Consider the following 24,758-nt stretch of genomic DNA (forward strand, 5'->3'; position numbering starts at 1 on the left):
CAAACTCAATCTTAAATAACTTAAAAACGATTTATTTTAGGTATAGGAACATGTATAGTTAAAAAGTAACGAATTGAAAAACCGTTTCATTAGTGAAATAAAAAAGTGGGTTTCCATTTGAACAAAATGATTTATGATAATTTTTTAATCACTCAATTCCATGACAGCTACCGCGATTATTATATGACATTTGAACAATTTAACTTTTGAAATAGATAGCCACATGTCTTCTCTTTATGTCACATTAACTGTGGTAGTCACTAAATTTGACTTTTAGGCTATACTATTTTTTTTGACAAGTAGTGTTTTTCGTCCAAAAATTTTAAATATTTTTTTTTTCTCAAAAACGGTTAAATGGTGCCCGGTGGCGTAGAGGTACAGGCTCTCGTCTACCAATCTCAAGGTAGTGGGTTCGAATTCTACACCCGGCATTTGATCAGCCGACTATTTTGATTAAAATAAAAATAGTTTGGGTACCTAGGTCGGACTCAGCCTTAAATGAGTACTTGGGATTCACAATTCTGGGGTAAAATAGGCGGTTGAAGCGTAGTGCTAGCCACATTTATTACCCTCCCTGTATACCGAACCTGTATACCGAACGGCTCTAGCATGGCAAGCTGTACCTTGCTACTGCCAAGGCGTTAAACGCTATATACGGGAGCTATTATTATTATTATAAAAACGGTTAATGTTAGATATAGAGTGTTTAACATCAATATTCATAGAATTGTACAGAGAATTTAAATATGTAATAAAAATGGGAGCACCCATTTAAAATAAGAAAGTTGCTGTCAACTTCCGGTATTTCCGGAAGTGCCGCCATATTGAAAATATTTTTTAATCGATAGATCTCGTTGTAAAACAATGATGTGAAAAAAATCTCCGATCTAGATATTGTGGTTCTCTAGAAACTTCTAATGCACGCCCAGCCTGGGACACCCTGTATACAAAATTTAAAAATCTAATACAAGCCAATTTACAATCATTCTTATTATATTGAAATTTTACTGAAAAAGAATTATTTCATTATAAAAAAGCTGGTATAATATATCACATTTTATTGTTTAATATAATAAAAATATTTCAGAACGAAAAAAAAAATATTTCTGTAACTCACCTCACATTTTACCCTCTCGACAGCTTTAACCAAATCATTTTGTGCGGTATCAACCACCGTCGTTACTTCATTTTCAACTGGAACAACTGATACATTCAACTGTTCCACCTTAGCGTTCTCCTTACAGTGCTTAGCGTGGTACCTTTCCAAAACCTTGTATACGTTAGACACGCCAGGCGATTTAAAAGGCATCTTGGAAATTTCAATTTCGCTTTTCCTCGCCAAGTCGCCTATAGTGTTGATACCTTTGTTTCTCAATTTATTCAACAGAGCCTTCAAAAACATGGGTCCGGTGAGTTTGCGCGCAATGACGTTGATGTCAGCGTCGCAGTTAATCAAATCGGCAAAAATCGGTCGATCGTCGCACAATATGAGCGGATTGTTAATCTGAAGACTTTCTTCTGTGTGGATAGATTCGGTTTCGATCTCGAGCGATTCAACGCTACCGGCTGTTAAAACTGCCAAAAATTGCCTGTCAATATCTTCTTCGTCGTCTTCTGTGGATGTAAATAGGCAATGCGAGTTGTCGTCTTTAATGAAGATCTTCTTTTCGGTGGTACAAGGATCGCTAAAGTTGACCCTTTTGCGCTGCAAAAAGAATAAAAAAATCCCATTTAAATTGAGATTGCTCGAACTCGGTCTTCCCGAATTCGGCCTTCCAAACTAACAGAATAGTTTGGCGCCGCGCTATCAAGCCTTGATCGAAATATGTTCCAAGCCTAGCATTTAACATATTAAACTAAAAAAATAAATCGGGACTTCATTACAAGTTAAAGTCTGACTAGAAAACATTCATAATCCTTGAATTATTGTTGGTACATTGATATATAAATAAAATCAAAAGAGACCGCTCCGATTAATTCTAGTTTTCTATATTTTTCTCGACTGGAAAGCCAGTTACCCTTTGAATAAGAAGACTAAGGAAGGAGCATATCAAAAATCTTAGGTACACCGCGATGGGCTTCAAATATGGCCGACTTAAATTCCGGTTAACAGTGCCGTTCTAATTTTATTGAAAAAATGTAAAACTATGATGTAGGGTAGACGTGTGGTAGACTCAATAATTTGTTATTTTATTTTACGTTGTGAATAAATGTTGGTAGTTAATAAAATTGTTATAAAAATATATAATTCTAATAAAAATAGATAAGTTATAATAAGTATTTATTAACACAAACATCCGATACGTTACTGAAGCAGGTAAGTCAAATTAACGTATCAAAATTCTTTGACATCTGATCTTTGACAAGTAGTAAATAAAAGCTAAAATGCAAGAAAAATATATAATTTAGTTAATTTAAGTGAATTTCATAAATGATCAGTTTACTACACGTATGTATATTATATAGTCACTTACTAGCGAAAAGTTGTTCCATTATTTCACTCAATTTTTACCGAGATCTACCACACACTACACAACCAACTATTTTAGAGTCTTTTTCGATAAATCGCGATAGTGTCACTGTTAATTTAAGTTCTGCTACAATTTCCATTTAGATTTACTACCTTTATACAACTATCAGTAGTAGAATAAATAATAAATAACATAAAATAAGCTCCGTAAAGACTGACAAATCCACAAAATTTCAAATCAAATTCAAATGTGTCAAATGAATCGTCAAACAGAACTGTCAAGGATCCCCACCCTAGAGTGTTTTTTCCGCCCACCATGCATGAATACATGGATAGCATTATGCTCCTTCCTTAGTCTTCTTATTCAAAGCAGTTACCGGTAGCTAACTTTTAATCCATAAGGACATTTCGAGATTTTTCATTTTTTCGTTTGGTTATTACCTTAGGACAAGGTGATAGACCATCATCTGCCGTATCTGAATGCTTCCTTTTTAAAATGCTGCTCCTGGGTACTGCTAACGGACTGGGAACTTCTCGGGTAAACGTTAAAATGTCGTCTTGACTTACATTCGTGGTAACTTCTTCGAACGAGTTCGCCATAACATTGGACATAAGCTTCTTAATTCGCGATGCCGACGGTGACATAGTTTTTAACATTTTTCTTTTAGCAATTAACCTAGGAAAAATATGTAATTATAAGAACACTTATTATTAAAACACATCAAAATGGTCGAGGGGATAAGACGCGACTTAATAACCTTGCAATTGCTGTATTTGCAAATAAAATAAATTAGGATCAAAGGACAAGGCAGAAGTAAGTCATAAGCAAAGTTCTAGTTTTAGTTCTAGCAGTAATTCTAGTTAGCGGAGAGGAAGAAGAAACCATCGAGTACCTCCTGTGCCACTGTCTGGCACTGGATTACCGATACACTGCTTTAAAACTTTAGGGCAAGTTTTTTTGGAGGAGAAGCAGCAGAAGCCAACACCAGCGACATCGGGAACTATGCAAAGAGCTGGAAGTGCTTTAAGGCAAAGAAAGAAGGAGAGGAAGGTTTGGTACAATAATACACAGGTATCGCAATGGGTCCAAGTCCTCAGTAGTGATGACGCTTTGGAACAGGATCTGTTATTTTCGAAACAGGTTTGTTTTGGAACTGGCTTGGAACAGGTTTATGTGCTATCCTATACCAGTTCCAGTTCCAATTGTTCCAGCTGTTTCAAAACACTGCAACTTAAATTAAATACTTAAAAAAATTAATTCTTGGAATTGTTTAAATTATGTTATCTACTATATTTGTGATACTAGATTTTTAATAGTGTATTTTTCAAAATTAGATAATAATTTTATTATATATTATATTGCATTTGGCAACATCGCCAGTACGTTTTTTTGATGGTAAGAAATTATCTTCGCCTATTCTGTTTACATTAAAAAAAACTCTGCGCAAGAAATGTATACATACCGACAAAGGACCCGCTTGTTTTTATTATCTAGGAATGTAAGTAGTTTTTATTTTATATGTATTTTACTATTTTACATATATAAAATAGTAAATATTAGATATTCTTTTCTTTCTGTATTTTTAAATATTGATTTCCTATTTAAAATTTATAATAAAAATTTAGTTGAATTTTAATTAAATATATCAAATATAGGCAACGCTGCGAAAATCGTCACCGTTGTTTTTTTTTACGTCTATGCACTATATTAGTGCACTCGCACTCAATCTCGATAATATAACCTGTGAATATAACGCCAAGCGACCGTGTCGCTAAAGCGATATACTACCTCGTTTCTCAACTGAAACTAGTTCTCTTTACTTAACTGTTCCAAGTCCCAAACTGTTCCAAGACCCAAACAGTTCCAAGTCCCTAACTGTTCCAAGTGCTAAACTGTTCCAAGCCCTAAACTGTTTCAAGTCCTAACCTGAACAGTGGGACTTGGAACAGTTTGAGACTTGGAACAGTTTGCGACCTGGAACAGTTTAGGGCTTGGAACAGTTAGGAACTGTTTGAAACAGTTAAGTAAAAAGAACTGGTTTGAGTTGATAATCGATGTCGTATATCGGTTTCGCTAGTCTAGCCAAGTCTAGCGGACGCGTTCAGGTGTTATCTGTTATTGTCGGGATACAGGGGCGTAAAAAACAAGTGTGGCTGTTGCCGCTATTTAAAATATTTAATTAAAACTCAACTAAATTCTTATTATAAATTTTAAATTTATAATAATTTTTTTTTAATATTTTATTTTTTTAATGTAAACAGAAACAGTAAGGAACATTTTTTATTATAAAAAAATGCTGGCGATGTTGGCAACTGCAATATAATTATCGCATTAGTTTTTTTTTGAAAAATACAGTGTAAGAACAGTCGGTTATTGTTTTGTATTATAAATATAGTAGATATTAAAAAAAACTCTTCCAAAAATTTACTTTTTAAGTATATCACAAAATTATAAATCTATATTTATTCATTAGTGCTTATACAGGGTGGGTCTTAAATAAGTGCACATATTTTTAGGGGTTGTATATATTTCGATTCTCATGAGTTTTTTTCGGGAAAGCATGTTTTTGAAAAGTTTATATTTTTCGAAAATTTGATAGTCGTTTTTTAATTTTTAGTTAAAAAACATTATACCGTATGATAGAAAAAAAACGGCGTCCAGTTGGCTTGGAAATAACGATCGACGACATTTCCCATATAATTTTACATATAAATGACAGCGATCTTCATTTCATAGCCATCGCTGACGCCGTTTTTATTCGATCATACGATATCTTGGTAATATAGCAACATAGACAGTAGATTAAATTTAGAGAAAACAGAAAAATCCCCAGTAGTTCTAATTATTTAAGCAAAAAATATTCTTTTATATAAATTTAAAAAGAAAAATAGCAACCGAATCAGAATGACGCAAGTACGGTATTAATTTTCGTTTTGGAACAGTTTGGAACTGGAACAGGTTTCTTGGAACAGGTATCTTTTGCAACTGGAACAACTTGTACCTGTTATTAAAAAATCGCTGTTCCGGCCATGACTAGTCCTCAGAGTGAGGGATCAGACAAGATCCCAAACCCCAGCAATCTAACTTAACCTAAATGTATTTTTACCTGGACGACCCGTTCAGAGCAGTTAAAAATTTATTAGATCTCTCGGCTATATTGTCCCTGCTAGTTGTCGGCTGGTCCGCTTTAATCGCATCCTGATTTTCCATGTGCGTTTGGACGATTTTCTCGGGCGCGTCGTCTCCCTTTTCCGGAGATTTTTCTTTGCCATCGTTCTCGTGATCTTCGTGATCGAACTTCAAGGCTACCGGTACGATTTTCGGTTGCGTTTCCTCGATTTCCCCGTCGTCGCAGCTACCGTTTTCCGGGCTATTTTTCTGCGATATGGGAGATATATCTAAGGTGTTATTGAGTAGTTCGGAATTGCGATTGGGCGTGTCTCCTGTTACAGGAGATGAGGGAATATTCGTGCCGCTTGATGCTAAAATATAAGAAACGTGCATGAACCAATAAGAAGACAGCGACAATGAAAACAACAGTCCAAATACCTGAAGTAAGGCGGGTTCCCATTAAAGCAGTCTGACTGATTCAGTGTTACTTAAAGTTTGAAGAAACTTCCAACAATTCAGTTTGTATTATTTAGTCAAAATGAACAAGTGTAGAACTTGCTTTCACTTTGACTGAAAGTATATACAGGGTGTCCCATTTTAGTTGAAATCATATGGTATCTCCGTTATTCGTGAAGATAGAAGGGTGCGGTTTGCACAAAGCTGTCCCACTTTTTTGTCAAACGGAAGATGCCATAAACAAAATTTTCATAACCCTCTTCGTTTCTGAGCTACCGGGTCTTTTTGAAAATTTTGCAATTTGGGACACCACCTGTATCTCTGTTATTATGGATGATATCAAGATGAAAATTGACTCTTGTAGAACTTTTTACGTAGAATACAGTGGTGTAGTCTGTTTTTTTACTAAAAAAATATTTTTAAAGATATGAACTAAAGTTATGTTTTCCTAAATGGAACACCCTGTATATTTATAAATTATATGATCTGCCTTGCTTTAAAATTCTCAAAAATATATATCACTCTATATTTATTTTCACTATTTACTGCAATATTTAAGAAAAATGTATTAAAAGATCATATTTATTATACCTAACCTAACTCTCGAAGAAACTAAAGAATTATTAAAATTATATTGTTATCTGTCTCTTGTTTTATTTTGGTTTATTAATTCTTTATATATTATGGAAACTTAACTCTCTACCGCTGTTTGTAAATTTTTAAAACTATCGTACCGGAACATTTAGATAGGTATGCGTTTAGCTAATTTACGTAAAATATACTTTCAGCAAGATGGGGCTCCCCGTCACAACTTTAAAAAATATTAGAATTTTGTTAAATTATTATTTCTCAAATCAATGAATTGGAACCAGTGGACCTACATATGTAATAGCCTCCCTGATTCCGGGATTTATCCATTCTAGATTTCTGATTTTGGGGATTTTTGAAATATGGAATATATCGTGGCAACTACGACAAAGTCGAATACCTGAAAAATGTTTTAATAATGCAAGCATTTAGATCTTTACAAACTCATCCCTTTATAATAAATTCCGTTATAAAAAAAGAAAAATATATTCAGAGATTCGGTGGTAAAAGTTCAAAAGTAAAATATATCAATCCCAAATAATATTTTATATATATAATATGTGTATGATTATTATTATAGTATGGTTATTTTAATACAGGGTGGCCCATCGAAAACGTTCCGCAAGGCATAACGGCCAGGATAATTTTTTTTTTCAGAAAATTCAAAAACGCGTCAATTTTGTTTATGAGGGGGACAACTTTTTCGCCAAAAATGATTGAAAAATATTCATCCCTCTAAGCGGGGGTGTCATCCCCCAATTTTTATCAAATGGGAAAGGGGGTCAAGTGTTACCGCAATGAAAGGGGCTATATCTATTCTCTATACTTTCATTGTCATTGAGAAAATATGAAGGATTAAAATTTGAAAAGTTTATTTAAACATTTATCAGAGTAAATGATAAGGATAAATTCCTTCGACCAATTTGCTGTTTTTTCTTATTATTTCTAGATGTTTACGCATTTTTTCACTTGCCACAAGGTTGAACGATCAGGTGCGGTAGTTGCTAGATAGCTATTCTGTGACTTGTGCGTTAAAGTTCTTCTCAATATCGTTAAACTTTTTAAAAATTATGGTGTACTCACTTGCATAAAAAGTGGAAATAATCGAACTTTATTTTAAAAATAATGAATGTATCGGGTTGCGCAGATATTCAATGAATACCATCCTGACAAACACCTTTATGGCAAAATTGTTCGCTAGTTAGTAGCAAAATTTCGCGAAACTGGTTGCGTTATGAATAAAAAGAGGCACAGGGAAAATCCGGTAATAAATGAAGCTATGGAGGTATTCGTATTGGGCCAAGTTGCCATGGATATTACGCTCAGTACAAGAAAATTAGCCAATGAGACCGGCGTGAATCGTACAAGTGTCCAAAGGATATTAGTTCCACCACAAGTTCCACCCGTACAAAATTCAGTTGGTACAAGAACTCAACGAAGACGATTTTGATCATCGCTTGCAATTTTGTGAAACTAAGAGTGAACGAGCGGCGAATGATAATAATTTCCTATTTAATGTGTGTTTTTCGCATGAGTGTACATTTTTTTTTGAACGGTGTAGTTAATCGGCACAACTGTGGGTACTGGGCTGAAGACAACCCCAGCGTTTTTCACGAGGTGCACACACAAAACCCTCAGAAATTGAACGTGTGGGCTGGTATTTTTAGAAATTCTATTGTAGGTCAGTTTAACGATATTGAGAACAACTTCAACGCACAAGTCACAGAACAGCTATCTAGCAACTACCGCACATGATCGTTCAACCTTGTGACAAGTGAAAAAATGCGTAAACATCTAGAAATAATAACAAAAAACAGCAAATTGGTCGAAGGAATTTATCCTTATCATTTACTCTGATAAATGCTTAAATAAACTTTTCAAATTTCAATCCTTCATATTTTCTCAATGACTCGACCGATTTTCAAAAGCGAAGCGAGGAAATATAGAGAATAGAAAGCTCTTTTCATTGCGCCACTTGATCCCCCTTCCCATTTGAAAAATGTTGGGGGAAGACTGTTGGGGGAAGACAGCCCCGCTAAGAGGATTGAAGATTTTGCAATCATTTTTGGGGCAAAAGTTGTCCCCCTCACAAACAAAATTGACTGTTTTTGGATTTTTTGAAAAAAAAAATACCCTAGCCGTTATGCCTTGCGGAACGTTTTCGATGGGCCACCCTGTATGTGCTATTAACATTATTTTTTTTATTATTAATCACGGCCTACTAAGAAAATGATAGACTTTAAATATTGCAGTATTGCAGTAAATAGTGAAAATAAATATAGAGTGATATATATATTTTTGAGAAGCTCATAGCAAGACGGATCATATGAGTTATAAATATACAGGGTGTCTACCATTTAAAAAAAACATAACATAAGTTCATATTTCCAATAATATTTTTTTCGTAGAAAAACAGACTACACCACTGTATTCTAAGTAAAAAGTTCTACAAGAATCAGTTTTCACCTTCTCGTTATTATCCATAATAACGGAGATACTGGAGCTGTCCCAAATTGCAAAATTTTCAAAAAGACCCTGTAGCACAGAAACGAAGAGGGCGATAAAAATTTTGTTTTACAGCATCTTCCGTTTGATAAAAAATTTACGCGGGTTTGTGCAAACCGTATACTCCTATCTTTACTAATAACGGAGATACCGTATGATTTCAACCAAAATGGGACACGCTGTACATATGTACTGATCATTTTCGCGGAAAACTGTTTTCACGTTTATTATTCATTCAGTAACAGCCAATCAGTTAATACCGACTACTTTAGTGAGCCTGACAATTCAGATAGTTGATGATATAAACAAAATTGAAGAGACCGCAAATGGATTTCAATATGACTGACTTTAGACGCCCTTTTTCTTATTACATGCACTGTTATCTTAAAAAAATATGTTAATATACTTAAAAAATATATCAAAACTTACCTATCGATCGATCGGGAGATCCCAGATTAGTTTCATCATGCTCTGAGGTAACAGCTGCTTCGGAGTTACAAACACCCTCTGGTTCAGAGTTACATATAACCTCTGGTTCAGAGTCACATACAGATTCCGGTACAGAGTTACATACAGCCTTCGGTTCAAACTTACATACAGCCTCTGATTCAGGATTACATACAGTCTCTGGTTCAGAATTACATACAATCTCTGATTCTGAGTGACATACAATCTCTGTTTCTGGAATAGTATCCATATCATTGTGAACAACGGAACTATTATGCAATGTTTCCTCCGTTTGATTATTAACAACCGTTGTATTATCGAGTCTAGACACTGAGACGTTTTCCTCAACCACCCTTTCGATCGCCGTAACATTGGCCACCTTGGTTTCATCATTGGAACTGTCCAGAGGCATGGAGGCAGTCTCCATTTCGGCCATTTCCTTATCCTTCTCCGTCAGGTCGGGATTTTTGGGAACATCCAGTTGAAGTTCGATGTTTTCGCTTAGAACACCCACAGATTCGGTACCTTGAGTTTCAGTCTCCTGACTTTGCGTTCTTTTAATAGTGTCGTTTTGGAGAGACTGAATCGGAATAGATATGCTGTCTAATTCAACAAAACACTCTGTATCTAAAACAGGTACAGTTTCCTCTTCTTTTTCGGATTTGGGACTGGTTTTAAAGTGTTCCTCATGCGACGTTTCTGTAGTAGATTCTTTTGAGACAGGCGTACGAGCTGCTTTGCTAGATTTTCGTTTACGGCGAGGTCTTTTTTTGGGCTCTGTATTCTGAGACTTCTCCAAATGTATAAAAAGGTCTTCGCTAGCGCTCGGATCGGGTACTACTGTTTCTTTTGCAGCTTCATGGTCTTCTGGGATTGCATTTACTACGCCCTCTTGTGGAATACCGTCTTCTTTCAAAACTAACTTGCTTGTATCGGTGTTTTTGGCGGGCGATATAAAACTGTCCAGTGTTATTTGCAAATTGTCGCTCTTATTTTTGGTAAACGATTTTTTTCTAACTGTAATATTAGTAGAGGAATCCTGGGAACTTTCAATTAAATCGTCCGACTCGCTACTTTCTCTTTTACGCTTCTTCCCTTTTTTGTTATTGGTTAAATTTCCTGTCACCTCGTTTTCGAATTGTGACGAACGAGGTTTTCTAGGTCGTTTTTTCTTCTGATCAACTTTATCACTTTTCGGAGTTTCCTTGGAAGTTTCTAAGTTGGTGTTATCTTTTGCCAAAGTACTGTCCGATGTTTCCGAATCCAGCCGATTTTGTTCACTAGTTTCTTTATAAAATTCTGTCAGTTTAGGTGTCGGAATGCTTTTCCTGGTCGACTTTCTAAGAGGAGCGCTACTGGGCGTATTCGTTTTCGATTTTGGCGTACCGGCAGGCCTCCTCGGACTTCTTTTGATCTCTATCGGATTCATGTTGAGCACAATTTTTAACTCGTCTTTTACCTCCTCTTTGACAACGTCCTCATTACAAGAAGACACATCAGACTCGATTTTAGGACTTTCCAGTTTGGCTTGCGCAGGCCGACCTCTCTTTCTCTTGGCCGGTACTTTCGCTTCAGTTGTTTCGGGTTGCGTAAAAGTTTCTTTAAGTCCTTCTTCAAGACCGTCTTCGATATGTTTTCCTTCTTCTCGTTCTACTGAAGAAGTCTCGCCTGAACTCTGTCTTCGAGGGGGGCGACCTCTTCGTTTAGGCGTTTCCGCTACTTTATTTGGAGTCTGTACAAGAGGTGTTTTCGCTAAGTCGGGTTCTTCAGGCTTACTTAAAGGTATTTCTTTGGTAGACTCTGCGACTGCGGGTTTTTCTTCAAGACTTTCCTCGGTAGTGGTTTTATCTTGTTCCTGATTGTTTGACTCCTTTTCTTTTCTTTTCCTCTTCGCAGGGAGAGAACTAAACTCGTCCGCACCAACAATATTCATCACTAGATTTTTCAAACACAACGGCGTATTCTCTTTTTTCACGTCTTCTGGTTTTTCTGTAATAGGGAATTTGTTCGTAAAATCATTAGTTGTACCTTCTTTCAAAATTGTCTCAGTACTATCGTCCTCTTTGGTCTCTTTCTTTATTACTACGTTATTCGACTTGCTACAGTCGGAGGTAGAATCGAAGGTTTGAGTCAAACTTTGGGATAAATCTTGATACAAGGCCGGTATATCTTCACGACGTTTTTTCAGTGTTTCTTTCTGGTGCTCGGTCATCTCGTTAGGTTTGATTTTCACTTCGGAATCGATCAGGACAAACTTGCTGTTACTCTCGTCGTCTATAGAGATAGTCGTTTTTGGTTTCTTTTCCGGTACAGTCGCTGGCGGTTTCATAACAGAGGGACTAGGCGAATCTTTAAGGTAACTGCCCTTAACATTTACAGGCGACTTTGTTTCGACGTCCTTGCCAAAATGTTTCAACGACATCTCCTTTACTAAACCGGCTATTTTCGCCGACCTACCGCCCGGGGGTATAAACGACATTTTATCCTTCGAAACGTCTGAAACATTCCTCAATATCTCGATAACAGAATGTATTTTTGTTGTATTCTTCACATTCTTCTCGCTTTCAAGTAAATTAACTAAGAAATCCACAGATACATGTTTTGCATGAATCGATTTGACGTTATCGGGCATGTTTTTTAATGCTTTTTTTAAATCGCCTAGAATAGCATATCTTTTGGATTTAAGAACGTACTCTACACATCCGCATAATTTTTTTATTGCGTCATAATCTTGCAATTTGTTTAAATTCTTATTGTAGCAAGATTTCAAGAAGGATTCTACAACAACGCATTTATCATCAGTTTCACTGAATGGAGTATTTATAATAAACGTGAGCAAATCTAGCGAGACGTTGGCTAAAAAGAAAATAAAATTAAATAAATTGCTTTCATTTACTGAAATAGACTTACTTATGCCCTCATCAGTTGTGTTGACTGGAAGTATAGGAAATAAACTAAGAATGTTGTCTAACAGAAGAGGGTTATTCTTTAAAACTTTTTCGAAACCCTTTAATATGTTTATATAAAGTTCTCGATTTTTTTCCACATAATTATATACTATGCTACAACTGCTAAGCAGTAAGGCTTCTTTCTCCTAAAATTAAAATAAAAATTTTACTAAAATTTAAAAAGTTTGAGTTTTTAAGTTCAGTTTTCATCAGAGTTTTTACTAGTGTAGTTATTGAAGGTATAAAAATACTCAGTACTCAGGTACGAGGTTTGTGTTATGTACCGCTGTTTCGGATAGTAAAAACTAAGCAAACTGAGCGTCGCGTTTTGTTGTAACAATTTCAAATGTTGATAAAATTACCAAAAAATGTAAAGGCGTAAAGCAAGGCGTAAGTACGTGATTGTTGGGTGCAATAACATTCAATAACTGATCTTTTTCGGATATTCAACTCTCCAGACAGACAACTCTCCACAACTGTGAGTCAAACTTCTCACACCGATTTGATCAAAAGCAAAATGGCTTCAAGCAGTTCAGTTGCAACAAAGATGACCCACCACTTGTGACGATCAACATACTGAAGGAAGCTATAGAAACTACTAACACCGTGAGGACTGCGCTACAGCTCGAAGACTGTGGCCAGTGGTAGTTAGCAGAAAGACAAACAACTACTAGAGCACAAAAAGAACCTAGTACGCATAATTGTAGGTGACATCACCGGAAACTGCCCCACGGGGGTAAACCTCGTGAGAGGGAAGATTTCCAACGATGACTACTGCAGAGAATGCGGCGAGGAAGAAGAAACCATAGAGAATCTGCTGTACCACTGTCCGGCACTGGAATACCGACGCTTTAAAACTTTGGTGGACGGTGAGTAAAACTTCCGACGACGGAAAGAGAATCTTTCCGAAAGTTAAGCATTTTTTTTCGTTAGGCAAATTTGTATATCTGTAAACCTAACTTCTGACAAATAGTTTCCGTTTGGGATTAACGCAGAAGTGTTTACAAAAAATAACTATTTTATTTTGTAGATTTTCTTGCAGTGGCGAAATACCCATACCGTGCTGGCATCTTGTTACTTTTGAGTTTTGGGTCAGTATTTACATGGGTGGAAGTAAATCGCATAGGGATGTTATTAAGTCGGAGTGAGAGAAATGCGACGGTGTGCTGTTGCGTTGTTGCCGGTACGCCTTTCCCTATGAAGTAAAGTAAAATCACATTCGCAAACCGCTTATCTTTAAGACTTTTTTTCGAAAAGGTAACTAGATAAAATCATTAAATATGTTTCTGAGCATCTGAAATGGAATTATAAGGATATCGTTAAGGTGTTCATTTTTTTATAACGAGAAAACGTCGCGATAATTTAAAAACTCAACTTTTTTACACATAACACGCCATAACTTAAGAACTACTTTAGATATTGAATGATTATTATTATTTTATTGATTATTTTGAAGATCGGATCATTTACAATATGTTTATATAAGAAAAATTCGATAAGGTTGTTTTTTCCAATCTAAAATTTTAAAAAAACCATCCATTTACTTTTAGTGCATAGCAGTTTTCAGAAATCGTGTAACTTTTTTATTTAAAAAGATTTTGGCATACTGCCTTCTAAGAAAGTTTTTGAAAAACTACAATCAATTATTTCTAATAGATTTCGAGACATCGATTTTTCAATTCAGAGTTCTAATAGCGAATATATAATAATAGCAACTCAATTCCACTTATTTTTACCAAAAATGCAAGTATTTCTAACTTGCACTTAAAAATGGTTAAGCTATAAGGAAATTACAACGACTAGTTAATAAATAAACAAATAAAGTGTCACGAGACGAAATTAAATCGTGAAGCTGAACGCATGATGCCTGCTTTCCGTAGAAGTTTAAGTACTGACAGAGGTACTGATTGGTTCAACCGGTCGACTGCGACAAATCTAATATATCCCCTTCCACGTCTCTTAGCAATGTGCACAGTTTCTCGGTTTATTTCATACGTTTGGCAACGTGTTTACTGTTCCCTCTTTGTTCAGTACATGATAAAACGCATTGTGTTCTTCTTACATACGGAAATCTCGACCCAAGACTAACTTTTGCCAGTCCTTATAGTCTAAGAGCTAGCAACGTTTTCGAGAAAGTATTTTAAGACGTCTGGCTCTTTGATATATCTTTTACTTTGTCTTTTACTATGCTCTCTGGAACAGCATGCGGCCCGTCTGGCTGTCGATACCCTTTGCGTTCACTACTGTGCATCGGAAGAAGATATATTCTAGTATTGAATATAAATCGAACATGTCTCTATAGCGCAGTGCGTAGAGTTTCCGACCACGAACCGATGATTCAGAGTTCGAATCCGGGTCAGGTCAAAAGACTTTTTTATTTTATTTTCGTCTATATTCTGATTGTAAAGTACTAAATAATTCTGATAATTAAATAAAAACAAATATTTAGTAACTTTACTATCAGAATATAAACGAAAATAAAATAAAAAAGTCTTTGTCCCGACCCGGATTCGAACTCTGAATCATCGGTTCGTGGTCGGAAACTCTACGCACTGCGCTATGGAGACATGTTCGATTTATATTCAATACTAGAATTTAAAGGACTAATAAAAACATAGGATCTTCTTTCAATGCGCAGTAGGGAACGCAATGTTTATCAACAGCCAGACGGGCCGCATGCTGTTCTAGAGAGCATAGTAAAAGATATACCAAAGTCTTAAAATACCTACTTGTTTTTCCGACGTTGCTAGCTCTCGTACTATTAGTATAGGATTTTTAGGAGAAATGAATCCGCCACATAGGTATAGACATTTTTTAGTAAAACTATGCTCGCTACCGTAGTTGAACCCATCTAAAAAGTTTTATTAGCTTGAATAATAAATTTTAATACCAGTTAGAGATATCAAAATATTTACTTTTTTATTTTTATTTTTAGTGGATTAGACGATAAAAGACCCAGGTAATAGATGTCATCTACAGAATCAAATCCCTCAAGTGGCAATGAGCAGGACACCTAGCAAGAAGGGCCACAAAAATTACAGCATGGTACCCACGATAGAAATTAGGAGACCTAGAAGAAGAGCTTCTAGAGACCTAGAAGAAGACCATGGTAGTGATTGCTGATAGCGAAGAAATACTTATGAATAAAGCTAACACCGGCCTCTTGAGAATTTCTAAATGGATGGCACAAAAGGATCTACAGCTAGCACCACAAAAGACAGAGGCCGTAATTCTAACCACCAAACGAAAACTGGCGCCAATCCTTTTTGATGTTGAGGGAACATTGATCATACCTAAGAATGCTGTAAAATACCTCGGAGTCTGGTTAGATAGTAAAACAACATTCTGTGAACATGTTACCCAGACAATCACTAAAGCGGAAAAAACTCTAACTGCATTATCAAAACTAATACCGAACATAGGGGGCCCTAGGTCATCAAAGCGTAGAATTCTTGTTAGCGTAATACATTGTTATATGCAGCTCCGGTATGGTGTAAGGCAATGGACAAAATCAAAACAAAGCGAAAGATAACAGATCTGCAGCGCAAATTATGTATTAGAGTTTGTAGTGCTTACAGAACTGTATCTACTGAGGCAGTTGGTGTCATTGCGGGCATCTCTCCTATCCACTTATTAACTCATGAACGAGCGGATAGATACAAGGGAGAGCTCAAACAAATAGCCAGGAAAACTGTGATGGAGAAGTGGCAGGATCAGTGGGATAAAGGAAAGTATGGAAGATGAACCTGGAGACTTATACCCAACATCGAAAAATGGATTGACAGACCATATGATGAAGTGGGATACCACCTGACACAAATGCTGTCTGGACACGGGTGCTTCCGAAAATACCTCTATAAGATACGCCGGGCAAGCTCTGAGTCCTGTTTATTTTGTGGTAAAATAGACGATGTTGAACATGAGAGAGATAATTTTAAGAAGGAGAGTGGACTAGTTTTCACTGAACCGAACTTGATGAGAAGCCTTGAGGAAGGTGAATTATTATGGGAAACAGTAAACAAATGCATAAATAATATACTAAGTAAAAAAGAAGAGAAACAACGCCACATGGCGTAGGCAGCCCCCCACGTCGAAGTAATGCCGTAAGCGGTTCCGGCGTGGTGTGCTTACTTGAACGAGGAGGGTTTTTTTAGCCGGTAGGAATCCGGCACTACCCAACTATGGGTGTCTTATGGAAGATTTTTTCCCTCCTCTTCGAAAAAAAAAGAAGAAGACCTAAGACCTAACCTAACCAAGCCGGAGATGGGACCATGATATTAGGAAATTAGCAGGGATAACTTGGATATGCATAGTCAACAACAGACAACAATGGGCCCAAATACAAAGAGAATATCTAAATATGTAAGAGAGGCTACACCATTATTGAAAATGGTTGAATAAGCTGAAAATGATGATGAAGATTTTTAAATAAAACAGAAAACAACTTACAGAATCCGTTATTTGATGTCTATGTAAGGCTGGCCATATAGCAAAATCCTGTAATTTTAATTTATCGTTATCCTCTAACATACTGGCCCATTTTATCCACACAAGAGCCACATAGTCAACATTACACTCTGAAGTTTTAAACTTCGAAAAACTTTGGTAAACACAGCTTGAAATAATGTCTTTATTCTCTTTGGATTCTGTAGCATCTAACAGTGCTATCAACTTTTCCACTTTGAATAACCTGAAAATAATAATTATATTTGAAATGAAACTTCTTACTAACAGCTATTAAATTGAAGGATTTGACGGACATGTTTGAAAAAGTGTAGTTTGAAATGTTAAAAAAGTAATAAATTAAAAAAATATATTTTTTTATATGTATGAAATAGTTTTTTACATATAACAAACAGTTTTTTTACGTGTAACAAATAGTTTCTAATGTATAACAAATAATTTTTTACACGTAAAAAATAGTTCTTTACGTGTAACAAATATTTCTATACGCATAAAATAAAAATTTAATAAATAATTTGATTCAAGTTCACAAAATTTATATTAAAATATCAATATTTTTGTGTTTTTAGGTGGACTAAGAAGCTCAATTTTGGCATACAGGTTGATTCTAGGGTGTAGAGGTTCGATAAGAAGGGATTTTTCGAAATTCAAGTTCAAGGGGGTGGAACCACCCTTCAAATATTACAATATTTTTTATATAAAAAACGGTCAAGTTTCCGAAAAAACGCTTAAACACGTATATTTTATTTTGTTTTTTACATATTTTAAGATTTTTTAAAAATGTATACAGGGTGTTTCGAAAAATCTGGTCATCGATTAATCACGATCCTGCTTAAAGCTCTTGACGTAAAAAGCTGATTTTTGGAAAACAGATTGACTTTAGGGTGTAGAGTGATTTAAAAAACGGTTAGTCTTTCGGGAAAACGCTTGGACACGCATAATTTATTTTGTTTTTTTTTACATATTTTGTAATTTTTTAAAAAATACTACAGGGTGTTCCAAAAAGTTGGGTAATTGATTAACCACGATTCTAATTAAACTGCTTGACGTAAAAAGCTTATTTTTGGCAAACGGATTTTCGAATGTCAAATTCCAACGAGATACCCCTACTACCCCTCAAATATTACCAAGTTATATAATAATATCGCCCTATTGTTTTTTCTCATGCTGACATAAATGTGAGAAAATTTTATCCAGTTTGTATGTTAATGGAAATTCTTGCTTTGCTTTATCATCACCATTACAAATGATTAATTCGACGCGAACGAAGTCGTGGGTACACGCTAGTATTTTAATAAATAACTTAGATACTAACCCATCTGTGCCTAAAGGAACACTAAATATTATATTTAAAAAGTGACTTAGATTGGATAAAATGATTGGAAATGCATCATCTTGATTGAGATCAATGGTACACTTAAAAATAATTGCAGCAATACTGTTGCAGTATGGATCATTTCCCTAAAATTGAAATTGTCAATAAAAAATGCATGATAAATAAGTTGAATCTACCTTTAATAATTTCTCCAAGGATTTATATAATGCATCAACAATTTTTTTCTGGTTTTCACCCTTAGTTTGGGAAATTATATTAAGTAGTGATTTCCAAAAACACTTTAATACCTATAAATCAAAATATTAATATTATTACTAGGTATACACTAATTATACTATACATAATAACGTAATAAATAGATATTTACGATACAAGTGAGTTAAAAACATCATTAAGATACGCGTGTGGAAGTTGCACGAGTGCGTAGCACGAGTTGTGTAACCACACAAGTATTTTAATGAAGTTAACTCACGTGTATTGTACAATATTTTATCTACGTCAAACTATAACAACACACAATGAATTTTAAAAATTATTCTACTTAAATATACAGGGTGCTACAAATTCGAGGTACGAGTATTGGTATCTCGGTAACTGTAATAGATACGAACATGGTTAAATTGGGATAAAGTTGCCACTTTGGGATGTTCACCAAGATGCCATCAAAAAAGTTTTAAAAATTATAAGGATTGCTGAGTTTTTTGGAAAAAACTGATTTTGTTGAAAATTAATTTAATTTTTTCTTGTTGTTACTTTTTAGAAAATCAAAAAACGCATTGCACATTCTCATAGCCACTTTATTAGGACTATCTGGTAGTATTTTTAGATTTTCAAATTAGCTAAAAATTTGTGGCATACAGAGGCCAACCAAAGTTGGCTTCTGTATCCCACAAATTATTAGCTAATTTAAATTAACGACAGGAAAAAATAAAATGGATTTTCGAAAAAATCAGTTTTTTTCCAAAAAACTCAACAATCCTTGTAATTTTTAAAACTTTTTTGATGACATCTTGGTGAACATCCTAATACGCAACTTTGCCCCAATTTAACCGTGTTCGTATCTATTACGGTTACGGAGATACCAATGCTCGTACCTCGAATTTGTTGCACCCTGTATACCTGTCCTAAAAATCAATTACCTTAATACCTTTGTTCAAATAACACCATGCATGGCAATGTCAATATGACAGTAAATAATATTGATGTTACTAGTTTAAAAAATGAGCGATTCGGAAAGTATTCCCTCTGACATTGAAGAAGAGATATTCAGAACCATTTCTGGACTGCTACCAGCAAGATCGAAACAGAAGTATGAATATACATACTCTAAGTATGAAAAATGGTGCACCGAAAAAAAAGTACACAACTATGGAAATGAAAAGGTACTCATAGCATATTTTTCCAATTTAGTGCAAAATAAATGTTTTACAAAATATTTTTTTCTCTTTGGTAGTCATCTAAACAAGGAGTGCGGTGATGAAAACGCGTGAGTTAAGAAGCTCTTAATTCACTCAAAATGCGCGAGTTAAGAGCTTCTTAACTCACTGACGTAGATAAAAATAATTTATGTAACTCACTGTTTGTCGGTGCTGGTCTAATTCTACATCTTTCAAAAGTATACAACATTCAACCACTGAATTAACTATAGTAGAGCAGTGAGTATGGATATTAGTAGAGGTGACAATAGGAGCCTTTAATCTAAGTTCGTCTTCAGTTTCTAGACAATGTTCGTAATTCTCGTGTGAATGGCCTAAAAGTTTAATTTAAATAAAAAAATATATATACAGGGCGACGGACCTCATTCGCCTCGGTTGATTATACGAAAACGGAAAGATGAAGAAACAAAATACTTAATGGACCTATGTGGGAAGGCAATGTGCATAATTTAAAATTATTTTGAAATGTACAGAGTATGTCAGAACTAAGATACACACTAAAGATATATTTTTTCATATGAAGACACGGTATTTTATTTTATATATGGATCCTCGGACACAAATAAGGCATTTATTATAAAGATTAAATATGTTTACAAGCTTTGGTTTCTGATATATTTAAAGATATTTAAATATGCATGCTATAATAAAAGAAATTGTGAACCTCCTGTACAGGGTGGGTCAAATTCGACGCTTTTAAATGGAAACACCCTTTTCTATAGGAGATAGACGAAAACTAATATCGGTGTCTGGAGCTCAATTTTCATTAAAAACATTATGGTGAAAACCGAAAATTAATATCTCTTACCGTTTCGGAGTTACGGGGTGTTTTTCAAAAATGTGCATTTTTAACAAATCGCTGTAACTTTTTTGCTATGGAAAATTTTGTATTTCTATGAAAACATTTCCAAAGCACCTATTTACCTAGAATTTAATGGTCTAAGTATAATTTTTTTAAAATTAATAATTTAAGAGTTATCAACAGAAAAATTGATTTTTTATTTGGGACACCCTCTATATTTTTAATTAGCTGAATAGAATTTAAAATTACCTTTCCAAAAATATAGCATTAAAATTTAGAATTTAGAATGAGTGGGAGGGGGGTTTTGTGTCCCCCTTTCTTGAATCATAACTCATCATACAGTCCCAGGGCTTTGACAAAAGCCAGTATCTGGGACGGTTTTATAGAGGGTAGTTCTCCATCTCCAATATCAGTCGTACCAAAGTTCATGGCACGAATGGTTGTCGTCTCGGCGCACTCAGTGATGAGGTGTACTGGTGTTTCACCATCTTCCCCACAGAATCTGCATTCGCCGTTTCTTCTTAGTTTCAATCTACTGAGGTGTTCATTGAGGAGACAGTGTCCTGTTAAAAACCCCGTGACAATCCGAAGATTGTTCTTACTCAGACCCAGGAAGATCTGTGATTTTTCTTGATCATAAGCCCTCAGAAACTTCTTCGAGTGTCTTAGACCATTGCAAGATTTCCATTCCAGGTTGCGGATGGAATCTTCCAAGTTCTTGAGTTCCGCCTTGAGTTGGTTACCACTTGGAAAGCAGAACGGTTCTGGTCCAGTTAGTGTGTAAAAATATAGCATACTTGATATTTTGTTATAATCTCCTTCGAAATACAGAATTTTTAAAAGTTCGCCACTTTTAACTAGTAGGCTTTGGACCCTTTATGGATGATATTTCCTTAATGGAACTCGAAAACATATTTTTCCAGCAAGACGGCGCACCACCTCTGAACGCTGAATTTATCAGCAAATTTATGCAGCCAATTTTAAGAATAAGTGAATACCTAACCAACATCCCAGCCAGTAACGTTGGCCGTCGAGGTCGCCTGACTTAGTGCCCATGGATTTAATCCTATGGATATATTTGCGGACGAATAAGGCTCCTTATTCTTCCGTATAATCCAGACAAGAATTAGAAATATTTAGCAGTTATGAGAGGGTATCTTTCACCCCCACTGAGTTAATGAATTCCGCGAGAAATGTTCAAAAACTGCCCCGTCTGTCCATAACAGAAGACGGTAGATATGTCGAACACCTGTAGCAAAATCTCATGTGTTGATTTGCTATTTATTTTTATTGTTATTAGACATAGTTTAAATGTGTTGATGTTGGCTAAATATATTTTAAATTGTTATAAAATTCTGCATCTCTCATAGCAAATATTATTTTCGTTTTAATTGATGCTCACAGATAGAATTTGTTTGTATTACAGCCGGAGCCGTTCAAAGCCTACTTATTTAAAGCGGGTGAATTTTTATATACTCTATATCTCGAAGAAGAATCGAGCAAAATATCAAGTGTGTTATATTTTTGGAAAGGTAATTTTAAATTCTTTTCAATAAATTAAAAATATACAGGGTGTCCCATATAAAAAATCAAATTTTCTGTTGATAATTCTTAAATTATTAATTTTAAAAAAATTATACTTAAACCATTAAATTCTACGTAAAAAGATGCTTTGGGAATGTATTCATAAAAATACAAAATTTTCCATAGCAAAAAAGTTACAGCAATTTGTTAAAAATGCATATTTTTGAAAAACACCCCGTAACTCCGAAACGGTAACAGATATCGATATGCGGTTTTCACCATCATGTTTTTGACAAAAATTGAGCTCCAGACACCGATATTAGTTTTTGCCTATCTCCTATAGAAAAGGGTGTTTCCATTTAAAAGCGTCGAATTTGACCCACCCTGTACATTCCTTTTCAGAATTAATCCTTGTTTTGACTTTTAAGATAGAGGAATAAACTTTACTGAAAATTTTGATTGTTTCGTTTAATGTATAGAGGAGTATCAAAAATTCCTGGTCTATTTTACATAAAAACTTCGTTATTTCAAATATAACGCCCTGTATTTTCTAAAATAAATCGAAGCAGAATGCTCTTTCAAACTATAATAGGGTTTCTTCATAGATAAATGAAACGAGTTTAGATTGGAAAGTGCCCATAAGGACAATGTAAACACTATTTGGCGCTATTCTTGCAACGGTCGCGACGGGAAAAATTTATGAAAATTTCGGAGCTGTTCGGCTTTTTCCGGATTTATATCGCCAAATATTGTTTATTCAAATTTATTATTATTTTCGTTTAATTTTATAAATAAAACACAGTGTGTTGCATACAAGAAACTTTATTTTATATAAGGACGCATGTATGAAATACCTATCAAACTTTGGAAACCGACGTTATGCCACGATCCACGATGGTTTTTGCAGTTCACAGTTCACAGCACAGCTTTTTAAGTTTTTTATGCCACTTTTTCACAATTATCACCGGTTGGAGTAAATAAAACTTGAATTAAATTCACAAGATAGCAATAATTACTTTGAAAATGGACGCTATAAACACTTTTCGGAATTTCTTTAATGAGAGCGGTTTAGATTTTGAAAGATTATTACATAGATAAAAGACTTAAGCCGGAGTCTCACGCATCCGAAATCCGATGGTACGACATCCGAAATTTGAAGTTATCGTGTAAAATAAAACAAGCCTGTCACATACATCCGAAAGTTCGTTCCGAAATTTGACAGTTTTGACATTTAGACTTGTAATTACTATGTATTATTATTATGTATTATTCCATGTATTATTGGAGAAACACTTATAAAAATAACTTCCTCGCCAAATAGCCCGAAATTGCCCACTTCCCACTAAACTTGATTTTAAAAACCAATGTTTTCAAAAAAAGTGAGGTTAAAAAACACACGATATCGTACAAAAGTTAAACAAAATTTAACTTTATACGACGTCGGACGATTAGTTAAAAATATCGGATAAAAATTGGTGTCAAAATATTTCGACCAATAGGAGCACCGTCGGATCGTCGTGTCATCGGATTTCGGATGCATGAGACTCCGGCTTTATACTATTAAAAAGATAGGCAACTTATAATACATTTCAATTTTATTATACAAGGGCGCCTCTGGTAGACACAGGAAGAAATACTAATTGAAGAGAGGGGTGCGGGGAAGGGGGGTTGTTTTAGTTAATTTAAAATAAATTTAGACATACATATAAGAACACTTTGTGTGCTTTTAATTATAAATAGAACATATTATAAACGATAAATCAACTGAATTAAAAGCACACAAAGTGTTCTTATATGTCGGATATTAATTAAAAAATATATTAAAAATACTAGAAATAGTATATATTAAGTTGTTACAGTTATAATTTAATCTTTGGCGGTTTTCAGCAAATAGCAGGCAGTTTTACATAATTTTCCTCCCTTTGAAGTGAATTGGAAACGGCTAGGTATATAATTTTGGTGTAGGCAAGATTCCCAGTTTGTTTCCGTTTGGGACCTGAAATAATAAAAACAAATTAAATCAGATGTAATCATCTGCTGATCATGCTAATATAAAACGCGCGTCCTTAATTCCTTACATGCACCGTAAAAAAAATTAAATAACTGCTCTGCAAGTAGCATTTATTAGCAGTACTAATTTAAAAAATCTATAACTGTAAGTAGATATGTTTAATTTACTTACCTTTATATCCTTCGGAATCCCGGTGTACCACAACTAAATTCCATGATAAAAAATAACTAAGAGTCTATACAAAACACAAATTGTCCCACCATTTTTAAAAAACATTGTCTAAAACAGAATACTGCCAAAAAATCTGAAGGAATTTAATTTTGCAATAATTCCACAAATCAAAACGAAATCAAACCGTAAAATCACAACAAAAGCATCTCTGAGTGTCAGTTAAAAATCAAATTTTATTATTGTCAGATATTGACATTTACATTGTTGAAATATTGATTGTCAGATATTGACATTTGCACAGTTTTAATATTTTGCGCCTCTGCATCTTGGAGGAAAAACTATTTTTAATGAACTGTCATTTCCATTTAAGTTTCCCAGCCATGGATTATTATGAATTTTGAAGATTCTGACTTTGACAAGAGAAAATTATTTCTGTTTTTGTTTGCCGTTGTTCTTAGCGACCGCTATAGCAGCGCCAGATCGCGTAT

At 34.7% G+C, this 24,758-nt stretch overlaps 1 protein-coding gene across 3 annotated transcripts in view; it reads right to left on the bottom strand.

Moving 5' to 3' along the window:
- Positions 1–1,117: 1,117 nt before the first annotated feature.
- Positions 1,118–24,758, bottom strand: part of LOC115886661 (telomere-associated protein RIF1-like) — a gene marked incomplete at its 3' end in the record, with an annotated part of 32,884 nt that continues 9,243 nt past the window's right edge. For all 3 annotated transcript variants that reach the window (XM_030905928.1, XM_030905915.1, XM_030905922.1), the window contains 9 exon segments: positions 1,118–1,705; positions 2,912–3,146; positions 5,578–5,953; positions 9,561–12,434; positions 12,489–12,672; positions 16,976–17,216; positions 18,306–18,451; positions 18,503–18,613; positions 19,904–20,076. In XM_030905928.1, coding sequence (XP_030761788.1) covers positions 1,118–1,705; positions 2,912–3,146; positions 5,578–5,953; positions 9,561–12,434; positions 12,489–12,672; positions 16,976–17,216; positions 18,306–18,451; positions 18,503–18,613; positions 19,904–20,076 — 4,928 coding nt within the window.

This window comes from Sitophilus oryzae, unplaced genomic scaffold (genome assembly GCF_002938485.1).
Source record: "Sitophilus oryzae breed Bouriz unplaced genomic scaffold, Soryzae_2.0 scaffold_1146_pilon_pilon, whole genome shotgun sequence".
In the NCBI taxonomy this organism is placed as follows: domain Eukaryota; kingdom Metazoa; phylum Arthropoda; class Insecta; order Coleoptera; family Curculionidae; genus Sitophilus; species Sitophilus oryzae.